Below are 19,955 nucleotides of genomic sequence, written 5' to 3' on the forward strand. Positions count from 1 at the left end.
TTACATGTGCAAATTCATGGGATAACAGCCGGCCGATTACAGATTATTTCGGAAGTATGTAGCTGATTTTGTGATAAATTTGATCTTCATCTCAGGTGACTTAAAAATGTGACAAATGCCGATTAACATATTCCATCCTGTTGTTTTTCCTAACGAATATGTGAGTACAGTTGATTCTAGAGTTTTATTGAATATCCCAGTTGTTATGGAAATGACACGTCTAACACATGCATTAATACAGGACTCCATTAACACTACAACAATAAATATTTAATCCTTTTTACCCATTTTCCTTGATTACACACAACAAAGGAAACGCATTGTATAGTGTGAATACGTTTTGATCATCATCAAACTTGGCTTGAATTTCCAAACCCATTATGTGCACTAACTTTTTAACAAAAAGACAAATTATATATAAGGACATTATTATACTGAAATGAAATTACTGATGATCAGGGACCTTATTCAGATATCACAGTGACAGAAATTTGAAACAATTAAGCAGAAACCTCCCCTGAAAATATCTCTCTCTACTGTGTTACATTGTATCTCTCCACTGAGTTACATTGTATCTCTCTCCACTGAGTTACATTGTATCCCTCTTCATTAAGTTTCCTTGTATCTCTCCACTGAGTTACATTGTATCTCTCTCCATTGAGTTACACTGTATCTCTCTCCACTGAGTTACATTGTATTACTCTCCACTGAGTTACATTGTATCACTCTCCTTTGAGTTACATTGTATCTCTCTTCACTGAGTTACATTGTATCTCTCTCCACTGAGTTACATTGTATTACTCTCCACTGAGTTACATGGTATATCTCTCCACTGAGTTACATGGTATATCTCTTCACTGAGTTACACTGTATCTCTCCACTAAGTTACATTGTATCACTCCACTGAGTTACATTGTATCTCTCTCCACTAAGTTACATTGTATCTCTCTCCACTGAGTTACACTGTATCTCTCTCCACCGAGTTACATTGTATCTCTCTTCACTGAGTTACATTGTATCTCCCCACTGAGTTACATTGTATCTCTCTCCACTGAGTTACATTGTATCTCTCCACTAAGTTACATTGTATCTCTCTCCACTGAGTTACATTGTATCTCTCTCCACTGAGTTACATTGTATCTCTCTTCACTGAGTTACACTGTATCTCTCTCCAATGAGTTACACTGTATCTCTCTTCACTGAGTTACATTGTATCTCTCTCCACTGAGTTACATTGTATCTCTCTCCACTGAGTTACTTTGTATCTCTCTCCACTGAGTTACATTGTATCTCTCTTCACTGAGTTACATTGTATCTCTCTTCACCGAGTTACACTGTATCTCTCTCCAATGAGTTACACTGTATCTCTCTTCACTGAGTTACATTGTATCTCTCTCCACTGAGTTACATTGTATCTCTCTCCACTGAGTTACTTTGTATCTCTCTCCACTGAGTTACATTGTATCTCTCTCCACTGAGTTACATTGCTTCTCTCTCCACTGAGTTACATTGTATCTCTCTCCACTGAGTTACATTGTATCTCTCTCCACTGAGTTACATTGTATCTCTCTCCACTGAGTTACATTGTATCTCTCTCCACTGAGTTACATGGTATATCTCTCCACTGAGTTACACTGTATCTCTCTCCACTGAGTTACACTGTATCTCTCTCCACTGAGTTACACTGTATCTCTCTCCACTGAGTTACATTGTATCTCTCTCCACTGAGTTACACTGTATCTCTCTCCACTGAGTTACACTGTATCTCTCTCCACTGAGTTACATTGTATCTCTCTCCACTGAGTTACATTGTATATCTCTCCACTGAGTTACATTGTATATCTCTCCACTGAGTTACATTGTATCTCTCCACTGAGTTACATTGTATCTCTCCCCACTGAGTTACATTGTATCTCTCTCCACTGAGTTACATGGTATATCTCTCCACTGAGTTACATGGTATATCTCTCCACTGAGTTACATGGTATATCTCTCCACTGAGTTACATGGTATATCTCTCCACTGAGTTACATGGTATATCTCTCCACTGAGTTACATGGTATATCTCTCCACTGAGTTACATGGTATATCTCTCCACTGAGTTACATTGTATCTCTCCACTGAGTTACATTGTATCTCTCCCACTGAGTTACATTGTATCTCTCCACTGAGTTACATTGTATCTCTCCACTGAGTTACATTGTATCTCTCTCCACTGAGTTACATTGTATCTCTCTCCACTGAGTTACATTGTATCTCTCCACTGAGTTACATTGTATCTCTCTCCACTGAGTTACATTGTATCTCTCCACTGAGTTACATTGTATCTCTCCACTGAGTTACATTGTATCTCCCCACTGAGTTACATTGTATCTCTCCACTGAGTTACATTGTATCTCCCCACTGAGTTACATTGTATTACTCTCCACTGAGTTACATTGTATCTCCCCACTGAGTTACATTGTATTACTCTCCACTGAGTTACATTATATCTCTCCACTGAGTTACATGGTATATCTCTCCACTGAGTTACACTGTATCTCTCCACTGAGTAATCAGGGGGATGGGGTCACCATTTATGCAAAATTTGTTCCCCTTCCTTTTGGTCCTCAGTACATAACGACTAGTTGCAATTTAAAACAAAAAGTTGAAGGACAATGGACGACAGATTGTGAGACGCTGCACCATTGCTCACCAACTCTTTGTAAACAGGTGAGCTAAAAATGTGACATACATTTTGCATTTGACTGAAATTTTTAAAAGATTGTGTTGTGAAATTTACCAACATGATGCAGGACCCCTTCCCTCCAAACTAGTTCTGACTGCTGCAACCATTTATATATGAAATTTTAATGTAGTGACATAAGAGTATACAGACATATGATATGAATTTATAACATCAACTATCATACTCCTATACATAATGTAACATCTTAAACAATGACGTATCTAGGGTATGCATTTGATAGAAACAAAACAAAATTAACCATAGTGTATGTTTCCGTGATCGATCACTCCAAGCTCTCTGGGTGTGCCAGCATATTTGTTATGGTGTTAAGGTCCAGTGATCAGAGGTAGATCGCAATATACAACTGAAGTAATAAGTTGGAATTAAAACATTGAATACATCTTAACCTTTTGGTCTCCGAAAATATCATCAGCAATCAGAATTTTGATGAGCTGTTATAGTACATCTTTAAACTACATGTTTGAAGCTGATTTTTGCTGGGCTTTCAAAATTATGAGGAAAAAAAAAGAAAATGACAATTTATCTCTAAGTTCTTAAGATCCTCAGAAGCCTCTCTTACCTAAATGGGGAATGTACACAAGTATTTTACCGAATCCTTTTAAAGTGTTGGGGTTTTTTTGTTTTTTTTTCTCAGGGGGAGTATGATCCTATGGAGGCTGTCAGTGTAAATTTTTTTTGAGTTCTCAAAAGAAAAACAACAAGGGCCCAATGGGCCCAAATCACTCACCTGCAATGCAGTGATCTTTTCATATATGGATCCTGCAGTTATTTGAAAGCATGCTACAGGACCAATATAATGTCTCTCGGCACTTAAGCTATTCACTAAAAGTCATTTAAAGATTTAAGCATACTTGATCGACGTGACCTTGAATGTGAGTCAGGGTCATTCATTTGAACAAAGTTGGTAGCCCTTCACCCCAGCATGCTACAGACCAAATATCAACTCCCTTGGACGCTTGGTTATTGAGAGGAAGTCGCTTAAAGATTTTAGCCTTTTTGACTGCTGTGACCTTGAATGAAGGGCAAGGTCATTCATTTCAACAAACTTGAGAGCCCTTCACCCCAGCATGCTACAGGCCAAAATTTCGGTCTCTGGGACTCTTGGTTATTGAGAAGAAGTCGTTTAAAGATTTTAGCCTTTTTGACTCCTGTGACCTTGAATGAAGGTCAAGGTCATTCATTTGAACAAACTTGATAGCCCTTTACCCCAGTATTCTACAGACCCAATAACAACTCCCTGGGACTCTTGGTTATTGAGAAGAAGTCATTTAAAGATTTTAGCCCTTTTGACTCATGTGACCTTGAATGAAGGTCAAGGTCATTCATTTGAACAAACTTGGTAGCCCTTCACCCCTGCATGCTACAGACCCAATATCAACTCCCTGGGACTCTTGGTTATTGAGAAGAAGTTGTTTAAAGATTTTAGCCTTTTTGACTCCTGTGACCTTGAATGAGGTCAAGGCCATTCATTTGAACAAACTTGGGAGCCCTTCACCCCAGCATGCTACAGGCCAAATATTAGGTCTCTTGGACTCTTGGTTACTGAGAAGAAGCCGTTTAAAGATTTTAGCCCTTTTGACTCCTGTGACCTTGAATGAAGGTCAAGGTCATTCATTTGAACAAACTTGGTAGCCCTTCACCCCAGCATGCTACAGGCCAAATATTAGGTCTCTGGGACTCTTGGTTATTGACAAGAAGTCGTTTAAAGATTTTAGCCTTTTTGACTCCTGTGACCTTGAATGAAGGTCAAGGTCATTCATTTGAACAAACTTGGTAGCCCTTCACCCCAGCATGCTACAGACCCAATATCAACTCCCTGGGACTCTTGGTTATTGAGAAGAAGTTGTTTAAAGATTTTAGCCTTTTTGACTCCTGTGACCTTGAATGAAGGTCAAGGTCATTCATTTGAACAAACTTGGTAGCCCTTAACCCCAGCATGCTACAGACCCAATATCAACTCCCTGGGACTCTTGGTTATTGAGAAGAAGTCGTTTAAATATTTTAGCCTTTTTGACTCCTGTGACCTTGAATGAAGGTCAAGGTCATTCATTTGAACAAACTTGGTAGCCCTTCACCCCAGCATGCTACAGACCCAATATCAACTCCCTGGGACTTTTGGTTATTGAGAAGAAGTTGTTTAAAGATTTTAGCCTTTTTGACTCCTGTGACCTTGAATGAAGGTCAAGGTCATTCATTTGAACAAACTTGGTAGCCCTTAACCCCAGCATGCTACAGGCCAAATATCAACTCCCTGGGACTCTTGGTTATTGACAAGAAGTCGTTTAAAGATTTTAGCCTTTTTGACTCCTGTGACCTTGAATGAAGGTCAAGGTCATTCATTTGAACAAACTTGGTAGCCCTTCACCCCAGCATGCTACAGACCCAATATCAACTCCCTGGGACTCTTGGTTATTGAGAAGAAGTCGTTTAAAGATTTTAGCCTTTTTGACTCCTGTGACCTTGAATGAAGGTCAAGGTCATTCATTTGAACAAACTTGGTAGCCCTTCACCCCAGCATGCTACAGACCCAATATCAACTCCCTGGGACTCTTGGTTATTTAGAAGAAGTCGTTTAAAGATTGTTAAGCATATTTGACCCCTGTGACCTTGAATGATAGTCAAGGTCATTCATTTGAACAAACTTGGTAGCCCTTCACCCCAGCATGCTACAGACCCAATATCAACTCCCTGGGACTCTTGGTTATTGAGAAGAAGTCGTTTAAAGATTTTAGCCTTTTTGACCCCTGTGACCTTGAATGAAGGTCAACTTTATTCATTTGAACAAACTTGGTAGCCCTTCACCCCAGCATGCTACAGGCCCAATATTAGGTCTTTGGGCCTTTTGGTTATTGAGAAGAAGTTGCTTGAATGGAAAAGTTGACGCCGGCCGGCCGGACGGACGACGGACGCCGCGCCACGGCATAAGCTCACTTGCCCTTCGGGCAGGTGAGCTAATGAAACAAGAGGCCCAGGGGCCTTAACGGTCATCTGACTCTAAATTAAAACCCTTATATTATTGTAGTATGCATTCTCTGTAGCAAGTAATTGAAGTATATAGTGGCACTGTTGGCCATGGTGGCCATCTTGGATTTCTGACCGACCCAATAAATAATAACACTTGGTCTGGACCATCTAAGGATAATTTCTGGTAAGTTAGAACTGAATCCCACTGGTGGAATTTGAGAAGAAGTTTGAAATAGGTGTTGTTCAGGAAAACCATGATTGCGCAATCATGTTACAAAATGGCCGCCATTGCTGCCATGTCAAAGTTTTTACGAGGCCGAAAAATTAACAACACTTTGTTGGCCCCCCTTCCTTAACATCCTCACCAATTTCCAGCTCAATGGCACCAGTGGAACTGGAGAAGTTTAAAATGTGTTTTTTTAGATGGCGGATATGGCGGCCATCTTGGATTTCAGACCAATCTAAAAGATAACAACACTTGGTCGGGATCATCTCAGGAACATTTCAGGCAAGTTTCAGCCCAACAGCACTGGTGGAACTTGAGAAGAAGTTTAAAATGTGTTTTTCAAGATGGCGGCTATGGCGGCCATCTTGGATTTCGGACCGACCCGAAAATAACAACACTTGGTCGGGATCATATCAGGATCATTTCAGGCAAGTTTCAGCTGAATAGCACTGGTGGAACTTGAGAAGAAGTGTTTAAAATATGTTTATCAAGATGGCGGCTATGGCGGCCATCTTGGATTTCGGACCGACCCGAAAAATAACAACACTTGGTCGGGATCATATCAGAATCATTACAGGCAAGTTTCAGCTCAATAGCACTGGTGGAACTTGAGAAGAAGTTTAAAATGTGTTTATCAAGATGGCGGCTATGGCGGCCATCTTGGATTTCGGACCAACCCGAAAAATAACAACACTTGGTCCGGATCATCTCAGGATCATTTCTGGCAAGTTTCAGCCCAACAGCACTGGTGGAACTTGAGAAGAAGTTTAAAATGTGTTTTCAAAATGGCGGCTATGGCGGCCATCTTGGATTTCGGACCGACCCGAAAAATAACAACACTTGGTCGGGATCATATCAGGATCATTTCAGGCAAGTTTCAGCTCAATAGCACTGGTGGAACTTGAGAAGAAGTTTAAAATATGTTTATCAAGATGGCGGCTATGGCGGCCATCTTGGATTTCGGACTGACCCCAAAAATAACAACACTAGGTCGGGATCATCTCAGGATCATTTCAGGCAAGTTTCAGCTCAATAGCACTGGTGGAACTTGAGAAAAAGTTTAAAATGTGTTTTTCAAGATGGCGGCTATGGCGGCCATCTTGGATTTCGGACCGACCCGAAAAATAACAACACTTGGTCGGGATCATCTCAGGATCATTTCTGGCAAGTTTCAGCCCAACAGCTCTGGTGGAACTTGAGAAGAAGTTTAAAATGTGTTTTCAAAATGGCGGCTATGGCGGCCATCTTGGATTTCGGACTGACCCGAAAAATAACAACACTTGGTCAGGATCATATCAGGATCATTTCAGGTAAGTTTCAGCTTAATCCCACTGGTGGAACTTAAGAAGAAGATTGAAATGTGAAAAGTTTACGCACGGCGGACGGCGCACGGCGCACGACGACGGACGAAGCATGATGACTATAGGTCATCCTGACCCTTCGGGTCAGATGACCTAAAAATCATTACAAATTTTCTACATCTTCCAGGACAAATATATTTACAATCATCCATGACAAAAAAAAAATACTTAAAATTCTGAAACACCTAAAGAAATACTAAATTCTCTTGTCATTAAACTTCGTACACTGATCCAGCAGTAGTACTTATATACAGCTAAAACACAAATCTAACGTACCAGAGTACGGACAGTGTGTTGTGGGAGAGTACGGACAGTGTGTTGTGGGAGAGTACGGACAGTGTATTGTGGGAGACATATTTCATGTTTTACAGTCAAACAAATCTCGTAATCCACCATTTTAATGACCCCCCAGTTAATCACCATTTTAATGACCCCCCCAGTTTATCAGGTGAAAGTGAAGGTGTCTGATTTATGACGCTTGAAAGTGCCAGGCTGATAATTTCAGCTCTATAAGTGGCATTCTCTCATTAAAGAGCGAGAGATTTTATATCGGATGATACAATAAAAGACATTTAGTAGCGCTCTATATTACATCTGTGGTAATTTTTATAATTGAAAGGCTAAAAGTTTGTGAATTAATGACTTTTCATTTGTGGATTCATTAAAAATAACTAGTACTGATAGCAAAACATACAAATCAGCCATTTAACTATTACTCTGAGTTCGATGGAAGAAACTGAATCATCAAATCTAACCAAACGAATCGAGCCAAGCACAGTTTACCAAGGTAGTCAGTCTGAAGAAATGGAGCTCAATGCAAATTTAAGTTTAACCAAACTTCAACCAAAGAAATTGAGCAAAATTCAAAATTTAACTAAATTACTGAAGGAGAAGAAAGATGCTGAAGATACTTCTAGCTTATAAATTTCATATATAAAGTGATATGTGATTTCAATAGTGTATATATAGCAATTTTAATTTCAATGTGGAATCAATTTGTATATCACATCAATTCCAAATAAAAGACCAAAAAAAAAAGTGATAAAGTCTATGACATTTGATGAAATATTGTAAAAAAAAAAAATGAATGTGAGGTGAGGAAAAGGTAGGTAAAATAAAACCTGTACGATAGATAACACAGGTATCAATTATTTACTACCGGTATATTAGAAAATGTCTGTAAGACATCAATGCCCCCACTGCCGCTTGACACCCCGAAACACAGTTTGGTGAGGATCACAGCAGCAGTTCCTGAGATTAGCTTTAAGTTACATTGCATCGGGATGGGACGACCTGGGACAGTACAGGACGTGACAAGATGGGACGGGACGGGATGGGACAGTACAGGACGTGACAAGATGGGACGGGATGGGATGGGACAGTACAGGACGCGACAAGATGGGACGGGACAGGATGGGACGTCAAGTAAATCTATCATTTTGTTTATGTTGTATCTTTGTTTAATTGATTTATATTAGAATTACGATTGTCTTTGCATGTCAATACTCTCTGGTTTATTAGTTAGAGATGAGTCGGAGTAGTAGCAGCACTGTGCTCTGTAACCACCCAATGTAGGTCTCTCTACTGCCCTTGCAATAATTTGTGAGATATATTACATTTTAACAAGAAACACACTCACAAAAGAAATAAACACTTTGTTATTTATCATTTTAAATAAATTTAGAAAAATAATAATGATCATAACATTCAATGATACATGTCATGATCTCCGGAGACCAAACAAATTAAAGTAAAGATAATCTGAAATATATCATTCTGCAATAAATAGAATCTGGGCCTCAGTTTCATCAACACTTATTATCAAAATTCCTAACATTTCAAACTAATTTCCCATATAGGAAAGCATTACAGAATTTAAACTTAACTAAGATTTTTCCCTCTTAAATCCATTAATGCTTTCCTATAGAACATTTTAAGGTAGAAGAAGTTTCCTTTAGTTAAGAAATGTTGATGAAACCCTGGCCAGAATATTCTAGAAGAACCACCAATATAGGAAAATTTGTAACCAGCAGAGATTTCCAATAACCCAGAGTACAGACTATATATACTTATAGACAGCAGAGATTTCCAATAACCCAGAGTACAGACTATATATACTTATAGACAGCAGAGATTTCCAATAACCCAGAGTACAGACTATATACTTATAGACAGCAGAGATTTCCACTGACCCAAAATACAGGCAGCATGCCACCTAGAAAACTATACAAATAAAATATTATTCTGGAATAAATATTTAGTTCCGACTATTCTATACACATTTCTCCAAATAACCCACAATATAGGATAAGATATAGACAAAGGGAATCAACATTTTTACTGCAATTTTGGGAAATTTACAATGAGTAGAAGCTTCCAGTAGCCCAGATTATACAGTACAGATAGTACAACATCATGTGCCTCTCAACAGATTAATATATTAACAACTGTAGTTCATTCTACATTTATGATAAATTGTAGTAGGCATTTCAATGATAATTAATGATACTTTATGGTCATTATCAATTTTCAGTCCAAGATGATAAATTACGATTTTTTATTTCATTAAGTATATTCATATGCATATAGACTAACCACCAGTCCCGCAGTTTTTTTTGCTGAGAATTGCTCAGCTAAGCTTTAATACTAGATGATCTCCCCTTAGTTAGAAACTTAAGAAAATTAGACAGGCCACCAACCAATAAGTTTTTTTGTTAAGAATTGCTCAGCTAAATTATAAAACTAGATTATCTTCCCTTAGTTTGAAGCCAGAGCCCCACTCGATTTGCACTCTTCTCCTTCTAGAATATATCTTCTGGTCACTCGATTCGTAGCTCTCCTGCTTCTGGAAGATCTTCTACCTCTTCCGTCTCGAAACTGGAAGATTTATCTTCCAAGATGGCGGCAACCATGTTTAAGTGTGCGAGTGATGAGTTTCACTAGAGAAGAATCTATGACACATACATGCACGTGTTTGTGTCATAGTATTTGAGAAAACATAAGAATTGTTTGTTTTGGATTATTTTCTTCAGGTTTATTCGATTTACATATAACGGAATGCGATCTTCTGAGAAGAGTGCAAATCGAGTGGGGCTGTGGGGAAATTAGACTTGCCACTGGCCCCCAAGTTTTTTGTTAAGAATTGCTCAGCTAAATTCTAATACTAGTTTATCTCCCCTTAGTTTGAAACCTTGGAAAATTAGACTGGCCATCAGCCCCTAAGTGGTTTTTCTGTTGTTGTTTTTTTTAAGAATTGCTATGCTAAATTCTTGTACTTAATTGTATCTCCACTTAGTTTAAAACTAAACCAAAGTGTGATCTTAGACACCAAATTCATAAAGCTCAATTCTATTTATAATTTTAAAATTCTAGAGACAGGGTGCCAGTCTAATATGCATATATAGTGAATGACAGTATTTAGAACCACCAGTCACAGATATGAACTGGTTAACTGAGGCAGGATAACAATGATTATGATTTAAGATTGAATGAAGTTGACAAGGGCCCAATGGGCCCAAATCGCTCACCTGCAATGCAGTGATCTTTTCATATATGGATCCTGCAGTTATTTGAAAGCATGCTACCAATATAATAATGTCTCTCTGCACTTTGGCTTTTCACTAAAAGTCATTCAAAGATTTAAGCATACTTGATCGACGTGACCTTGAATGCGAGTCAGGGTCATTCATTTGAACAAACTTGGTAGCCCTTTACCCCAGCATGCTACAGACCCAATATTAACTCCATGGGACTCTTGGTTATTGAGAAGAAGTCGTTTCAAGATTTTAGCCTTTTTGACTCCTGTGACCTTGAATGAAGGTCAAGGTCATTCATTTCAACAAACTTGGTAGCCCTTTACCCAAGCATGCTACAGACCTAATATCAACTCCCTGGGACTCTTGGTTATTGAGAAGAAGTCGTTTAAAGATTTTAGCCTTTTTGACTCCTGTGACCTTGAATGAAGATCAAGGTCATTCATTTTAACAAACTTGCGAGCCCTTCACCCCAGCATGCTACAGGCCAAATATTAGGTCTCTGGGACTGTTGATAATTGAGAAGGGGACTGTTGATAATTGAGAAGAAGTTGTTAAAATTTTTAGCCTTTTTGACCGCTGTGACCTTGAATGAAGGTCAAGGTCATTCAATTGAACAAACTTGGTAACCCTTTACCGCAGCATGCTACAGACCCAATATAAACTCCCTGGGACTCTTGGTTATTGAGAATAAGTCGTTTTAAAATGTTAGCCTTTTTGACTCCAGTGACCTTGAATGAAGGTCAAGGTCATTCATTTGAACAAACTTGGTAGCCCTTTACCCCAGCATGCTACAGGTCAAATATTAGGTCTCTGGGACTGTTGGTTATTGAGAAGAAGTCGTTTAAATATTTTAGCCTTTTTGACTCCTGTGACCTTGAATGAAGGTCAAGGTCATTCATTTGAACAAATTTGGTAGCCCTTTACCGCAGCATGCTACAAACCCAATATCAACTCCCTGGGACTCTTGGTTATTGAGAAGAAGTCGTTTAAAGACTTTAGCCTGTTTGGTCCCTGTGACCTTGAATGAAGGTCAAGGTCATTCATTTGAACAAACTAGGTAGCCCTTCACCCCAGCATGCTACAGACCCAATATCAACTCCCTGGGACTGTTGGTTATTGAGAAGAAGTCGTTTAAAGATTTTAGCCTTTTTGACTCCTGTGACCTTGAATAAAGATCAAGGTCATTCATTTGAACAAACTTGGTAGCCCTTTACCCCAGCATGCTACAGACCCAATATCAACTCCCTGGGACTCTTGGTTATTGAGAAGAAGTCGTTTAAAGATTTCAGCCTTTTTGACTCCTGTGACCTTGAATGAAGGTCAAGGTCATTCATTTCAACAAACTTGGTAGCCCTTCACCCCAGCATGCTACAGACCCAATATAAACTCCCTGGGACTCTTGGTTTTGAGAAGAAGTCGTTTAAAGATTTCAGCCTTTTTGACTCCTGTGACCTTGAATGAAGATCAAGGTCATTCATTTGAACAAACTTGGGAGCCCTTCACCCCAGCATGCTACAGGCCAAATATTAGGTCTCTGGGACTCTTGGTTATTGAGAAGAAGTTGTTTAAAGATTTTAGCCTTTTTGACTCCTGTGACCTTGAATGAAGGTCAAGGTCATTCATTTCAACAAACTTTGTAGCCCTTCACCCCAGCATGCTACAGACCCAATATCAACTCCCTGGGCCTCTTGGTTATTGAGAAGATGTCATTTAAAGATTTTAGCCTTTTTGACTCCTGTGACCTTGAATGAAGGTCAAGGCCATTCATTTGAACAAACTTGCGAGCCCTTCACCCTAGCATGCTGCAGGCCAAATATTAGGTCTCTGGATCTGTTGGTTATTGAGAAGAAGTCGTTTAAAGATTTTAGCCTTTTTTGACTCCTGTGACCTTGAATGAAGGTCAAGGTCATTCATTTGAACAAACTTGGAAGCCCTTCACCCCAGCATGCTACAGGCCAAATATCAACTCCCTGGGCCTCTTGGTTATTGAGAAGAAGTCGTTCAAAGATTTTAGCCTTTTTGACTCCTGTGACCTTGAATGAAGGTCAAGGTCATTCATTTGAACAAACTTGGGAGCCCTTCACCCTAGCATGCTGCAGGCCAAATATTAGGTCTCTGGATCTGTTGGTTATTGAGAAGAAGTCGTTTAAAGATTTTAGCCTTTTTGACTCCTGTGTCCTTGAATGAAGGTCAAGGTCATTCATTTGAACAAACTTGGTAGCCCTTCACCCCAGCATGCTACAGACCCAATATCAAGTCCCTGGGTCTTTTGGCTATTTAGAAGAAGTCGTTTAAATTTTTTTTAGCATATTTGACCCCTGTGACCTTGAATGAAAGTCAAGGTCATTCATTTGAACAAACTTGGTAGCCCTTCACCCCAGCATGTTACAGACCTAATATCAACTCCCTGGGACTCTTGGTTATTGAGAAGAAGTCGTTTAAAGATTTTAGCCTTTTTGACCCCTGTGACCTTGAATGAAGGTCAACGTTATTCATCTGAACAAACTTGGTAGCCCTTCACCCCAGCATGCTACAGGCCCAATATTAGGTCTCTGGGCCTTTTGGTTATTGAGAAGAAGTTGCTTGAATGGAAAAGTTGACGCCGGACGGACGACGGACGCCGCGCCACGGCATAAGCTCACTTGCCCTTCGGGCAGGTGAGCTAAAAATGAAGATTAAAAACAAATATTATTCAAAATAATATAACATTTTTGACAAAAAAAAAAAAATAAATAAAAAAAAAAAAAAATATATATATATATATATATTCCAATTCTTGATATACTAATAAATAACTACATTTTTGATAAAAAAAAAAAATTATAATCCACTTCTTGATATACTATAATCTACTATACATATTCTGTAACTTATCATCATATCTTATTTGAGTGATTTACATTACAAGAAAACCGTTTACAATCTGTTGGATAGTCCATTACTACATTGGTTTATTTTAGAAAGAAATCTCTACAGACTACAAGAACAACATACAATCTCCTTCGACCTTGGTTTCAATTTCGAGAGAAAATCCATCTCATCTACAGACAGACCTAATTAGAGCGACATTCCATTTATACACATAAAACTAGCCACTTGAGAATTCATTCATTAAAGGCCTTGACAATCTTCAGCCTTTTGATGTCAACTATTGAAATGTTGATTCTGCCATATTTTACCAGGTATAAGCCCATGCTCGGGGATAGGGGATAAGCCCCCCCCCCCCCCCATTTTTCACTTTTTTACTGTGTAGGCTCATCTTCGGGATTAAGCCCACCCCCAAATTTTGAATTGGAATAAAAACAATGAAACAAATCAAAATATATGCAGCGAAAATTAATTGATTAATTTAAATCTAGATTCTGTAAAAAAAAATCTGATCTTTTTACCGAATGAAAAATGATTATTTTTTGGATGAAAGCAATCTTTTTAGATTATCATTAATAACTTATTTTATTCAGGATAAATAACAATCATTTTAAACTTGAATATATCTCTTTATTATATTTTGAGCATTTATTTTTTGTTGCAAAGGCTAATGTTCCAAATATTACTGGTTTGACACGTAAAATTCCGATTTGATTTCCCGAGTGTATTTCTCTTAATCCAGCTCAAATACACAAACAAGCCGAGGTAATTTATTTCAGACTTAATTCAGAAATTATTTTTTTGCAACAAGTTGATGTACAGCATTAATAACAGATACTTTCTCGATTCGCGTTACAGAAACAAATCTGTTGTCCGTTCCACATTATGTACATAAACAGAGCAGCCATAATTGGAGTTTGTTGCTCGCTATCCAAGCTAATTGTTTTTGAAACAGTGTGTCACAATTCTTCTCTAGGGCTCAACCAATATCATGATGTTACAAATAAGTATAATTTCAGTTTCAGTAAGTGATAGCTTATGCAAAATGCAGTGTAGTCTACCGTAGACGTAGTTTAAGTTGTATAGTCGACATACTAGTAGACAGATGTACAGTACGTATTCTACGAAAGATTTCTTAGTTATCTACTAGTGTAAAAATAAAATGACGAGAAAATGGTTCATATGTTCTTATTTGTTTTCACAAAGTATGTGGTGACTGAACACATTTTCCGAACCTTGTAACTTACGATCGTCACCTGCGATCCCAAAGGAATAAACGATGTACGTATTGTATTATTTTTAAAAACATTTCAGTCATGGATCACTGATGTAGATCGGGCTATCCTCTTTCGCTTATAATCCAAGATGGCAGCCGATTTTTTTCCCTCTCTTGCCTAGGGTCTTATCCGGGGATAAGCCCCCGCCCCCCCCCCCCCCCCCCAACTTTTGCCAATTTCCAGTGCACTAGCCCCCTGGGCTTATACCCTGTAAATTACGGTATCCCCCTGGGCTTATATCCCGTAAATTACGGTATATCTGTCCGACACCTTTTATGACTAGTCAAAACAACACTAGTATCTCACGATCTTTTTTATCTGTTTACAAAAACATTTCTACACACTGTCACTAGCAAATACTGATTAAAAAAAAATTAAGTAGTCAAATTGATAAACCATTGTTCACATGCTAAATATCTTCTTTTTTTTAATAATAGTAATTATTCTATGAATAGGAAAATACCTTTATATAATTTTATATAGCAAAAGTGTCATCACTGTTTTGACTTATTAACTGTAATGACATCACTGAGTGGCTAGCTTCATGAAAATACGATTGTACTCCCTAGATGTTTTTTTGTATAAACCAAATGAGAACAGGGTTTTACATATATATATATATATATAGAGTCAAAGAAGTAATATGAACAGTATAATCCAGATAACACTGGATCCTCACATAAATGTATGGAGGATACGAATTACTTGTAATGATTATATGGGGCAAAGAAGTTATTCAAACAGTGTGAACAATAAGGCTTGTTAAATTTTCGAGGCAATCCGCCCCTTTATCAAAACACAAAAAATTACAAATACAATCACATAATATATATAAGAAGTACTGGAAATACAATACAATAAAATAAGAATAATGTTATATATTATGTGATTGTATTTGTAATTTTTTGTGTTTTGATAAAGGGTCGGATTGCCTCGAAAATTTAACTAACCTTATTGTTTACACTGTTGGAATTACTTCTTTGCCCCATATATATATATATAGATATATACTTTTCTGAAGAATTACTTCAGTATTGTAAATATAATGTCACAAACTTTGGTAAAAGGGGTTAAGTTATTTTTTTCCACATTTTTAAAAAGATATGTCCCCTACTCCCAACCCCATTAAAAATAGTGACCTTGGCTTTGACCTAAAACCCCTGAAACTTAAACTTGTCCAAGATATTATTGTTTTTGAACATCATGTGAAGTTTGATCAAAATCCCTCAAGGAATGAAGCTGCTAGAGTGCTGAAAACCTTTAGTATTATGAACATATGCAATTACTGATGGAGACCCCCCGGTTTCACCAGTAGGAGACTATAATAATGTCTCTTGTATGTAAATCAGCCATTCTTATATACATGTACCAACATATACAAAATTTTGCCAGTACAACATTTACAGATCCAGGGCCATCAATAGCTTAGAATATTCACATGCAGTCTATCAATGGCAGAAAATAATCAGAGAAAATCTATGAAAGCATTCAAAACCAAAACGAGTCTCAGCTAAACTACCAAAATTTATCTGAAGCAAAAAAAAATAAAAAATTAATGAAATCTAATACTTTTTTTTATTTATTTTTCACAGAAATGTTTTTCTTTATTAAATTTGTCTATGTTTTTGTTTTTTGTTTTTTTTTCTTTCAAATACACATAAAGGAGAGTGTATACAGGGGGAATAACTCCAGCTTAACAATATCACGGAGGTCAGGACACTGTTTGAGAAGCACACGGTTCTGCACAAAAAAGCCACTTTTAATTCTGATGACACAGCAGTATATCCTATTGAAAGATGTCTTTTGGTTTACTCTACAGAAAAATACATGTAAAAATAAATTACGGGGGACATGCATGAACGGATGAACAAACTCACCACGAGACATGATCAACTCCTCATCTGAAAGCCAGGATGGATGGATATAACAGTGTACACCCAAATCTGACATCGCCTGCTGTCCGCCTACACGTCCACACCACAATGACACCCTACCCTACACGTCCACACCACAATGACACCCTACCCTACACGTCCACACCACAATGACACCCTACCCTCCGTATCGTTTACAGATATTTGGTTTGGTTTGGTTTTATTTGTTTAACGTCTTATTAACAGCTAAGGTCGTTTAAGGACGGCCTCCCGTGTTTGCGATATGCATGCATGTGGTGAGTGTGTATGTGTGTTTTGGGAGGCTGCGGTATGTTTGTGTTAAGTCTCCTTGTGATAGTTTGGAACTTTTGCCGATTTATAGTGCTACCTCACTGAATCATACAGATATTAGATAATAACAATAATTTGGAGTTTCATATAACTCTATATCACAGCAACATAGCCATCTCAAAGGTTCACAAATTATAGATACAACTTGATATATTATTTGTAAATTTCATTTACAGACTTAGGTAAAGGTATCTTCTGTCATTTTGGCCCTGTAATTTCTGGGCGTTAAACTTGAGTAATCCGACCTCCAATGGACAAACTATTTGTCAGATTGGACAGGGTGTTTGAAAGTTAAATGTTGTTTATTTTAAGATTTTATAAGAAAGGGGTTTGCAGTTTGTAGAATTATCTTCTGTAACACAGGCTGTTAGGAAGCTTAGATGTCATATTAAAGAGGTTTCGCTATCTACAGTGTAAGGTTCGTGATATACAGAACATATCTGTTGCCATAGTTACAATGTCAAATGCTAATTTCAATCCATATATAAAATGAAATTTAGCAGCATCAGGCTAAAACTTCTTCAATGTTCCTTTAATTAAGGAAATTTTTTAACTTAAAATTTTACATATAAAAGCAATATTTGATTTAAGGTAGAAATCTTAGCTAAGGAACTTTCCATAAATACTGTGATATTTTCCTATAGGAAATTTTAAGTTAAGGAATTTCTTTAACTTTAAGGATATTGATAAAACTGGTCAACTTAGTGTTTAAAATATTCAAATAAAGACTAATTACTTTTTTTTTGTAATTTACTTTTATTAATTACACTTTATTTTTCTAAATAAACTTGTTAATATGGTAGGAGGGTAATTTTCCTTTTTAGATCTGTCCTGTGGTGTGAAGTGGGTCGCCAGCAGGTGACGTCAGAAAGCTGATTACAAGTGTTATTGTCAGGTATGATATATAATATATATACGTGTTATACATGTGGAGAATACCGAGTGCTCTCGCAATGAAGGGGACATAACTCCAATCAAAACTAGGTAAAGTTTGGTATAGATAACCTGGATATATATTTATTTGTGTATTGGATTCAACGTAAACTGGAAAGCATGGCAGCAATAATATATACCACATTTATACCAATTCCATGCAAAATAATCACAAAAAAAAATCAAACTTATTTCAAAACCTGCAGAATTTTACAAAACAATTTTCTATAGACTTCAAAGTTATATTTCTTTTCTATTGGAAATAAAAGTATTTAAACTCTAATAAGCTGAAATCAGTGCTTTACTTTCTAGCTAAGATTGAAAATAAATTTCATGGCATGACCCTGTCAATCACTATGTAGGCTCGGTAGTGATTGGCTGGTGATCGTTTTAGGGCGTATGTACAAACAAACTTAAACTTCAAAGGAAAGTGGAGCAGAAACTCATAGAATCAAGCAGCATATTAAGTAATGTATGCCCAGTCAAGTAACAATTGTCGGACATTTGGCCAGTCGAATAAAAAACTATCAATATGTGCATTTTTTTTACCTGCTGGATTAAAAGGGTAGATGTCTACAGACAGCTTGTTGAACGTGATTTGCATAGCTCCGCCTTCAATGCTCTTGTTGTGATTCGGGTTGTTTTGTACATCTACAAAAAAAAATTATAAAATGTTCAACATTGTTAACATAGCCACCACTAGCTACAGTTTTCTTGCGACATACAAAACAAGTTTTTGTCAGTTGTCTCAAGAAATATCCAGCTCAAAACAATTTAAGTTACACTAGCTCAAGAAAGAAAGAAAGAAAGAAAGAAAGAAAGAATTGTTAAATATTAACTATATTTTCTTATTAAGAACATTAAATTTGTATATTTTGAGCCCTGCCTCTGTAAGTGAAATTACAACTGGTCCATATGTGATCACTACCATTGTAACGTAACAGTAACTACGGAGTAAGGGGAGATAACCACTTACCAGACTCAGGTGAGGAATCGTCACAAAGGTGGAGGTCAATACGACTACTAATGAGATGGTAGGAAGTAGTCTGTACATCGTATTTCATGAAGAACTGGGCCGGTGTGGCATTGGACTGGGAGCGTGGTCGCTGGGAAGCTTGATGCTGAGGGATACATCTGTCGGTACTGGCCCTGACGCTGCAGCAAACATCAGAAAATTTAGAACTATAATATTATAGTAAAATATTTTCCTTTGATAAGACTATGGAAATAAAGAAATTCTATGCCTGGTGGTCTTGGGAGATAATGGTACTGTTCCTGTCAAAACCCAGAGTCCTTTGTAGTGCAAAGTCAGTAAGATACCTAGTACAACACATTTTTAAATATTTTATTTTATTTTTCTTCAAAATTTTCAAAATTAAAATCACACAAAGGCTTTTTTCCTATTAGATATCTTCGAAGAGTTAATCTTGTAACACAATTCAACTCATAAAGTCTTTCTTCCTATTAGATATATTCAAAGAGTTAATCTTTTAACAAAATCTAGCTCATAAAATGACAGAAATATATATATATGACAGGATACAGAATTCAATTATTCAGCTATTTTATCTTAAATTATATCATCTTAAAATTTACCAATATTGTTTCTGCTGCCAGCTTTTTGCTCTGTTCTCTGGATTTCTCAATCATCAACCGTAGTGAATTGGCATACAAGATGGCCGCCTTTAACTGCGTGTCAGTCAGCACCCAAAGGATGTCGTCAAGAAACAGCATCACCCGTGTGGAGATGATGCTACAGTCTGGAAAAACATTTGCACTTATTGTTTGATACAAAGAAACTAGAAAATGTCTAAGA

At 37.3% G+C, this 19,955-nt stretch overlaps 1 protein-coding gene across 1 annotated transcript in view; it reads right to left on the reverse strand.

Annotated features, from left to right (window-relative positions):
• LOC117336598 (UHRF1-binding protein 1-like) overlaps nucleotides 1-19,955 on the reverse strand; it is a 123,120-nt gene that overhangs the window by 65,715 nt on the left and 37,450 nt on the right. The window contains exons 7-10 of the mRNA XM_033897210.1: nucleotides 19,736-19,899; nucleotides 19,525-19,565; nucleotides 19,116-19,294; nucleotides 18,689-18,790 (exon numbers count right to left, since the gene is read on the reverse strand). Coding sequence (XP_033753101.1) covers nucleotides 18,689-18,790; nucleotides 19,116-19,294; nucleotides 19,525-19,565; nucleotides 19,736-19,899 — 486 coding nt within the window. The remainder of the gene's footprint in view (nucleotides 1-18,688; nucleotides 18,791-19,115; nucleotides 19,295-19,524; nucleotides 19,566-19,735; nucleotides 19,900-19,955) is intronic.

Source organism: Pecten maximus, chromosome 10, assembly GCF_902652985.1.
Source record: "Pecten maximus chromosome 10, xPecMax1.1, whole genome shotgun sequence".
Taxonomy (NCBI): domain Eukaryota; kingdom Metazoa; phylum Mollusca; class Bivalvia; order Pectinida; family Pectinidae; genus Pecten; species Pecten maximus.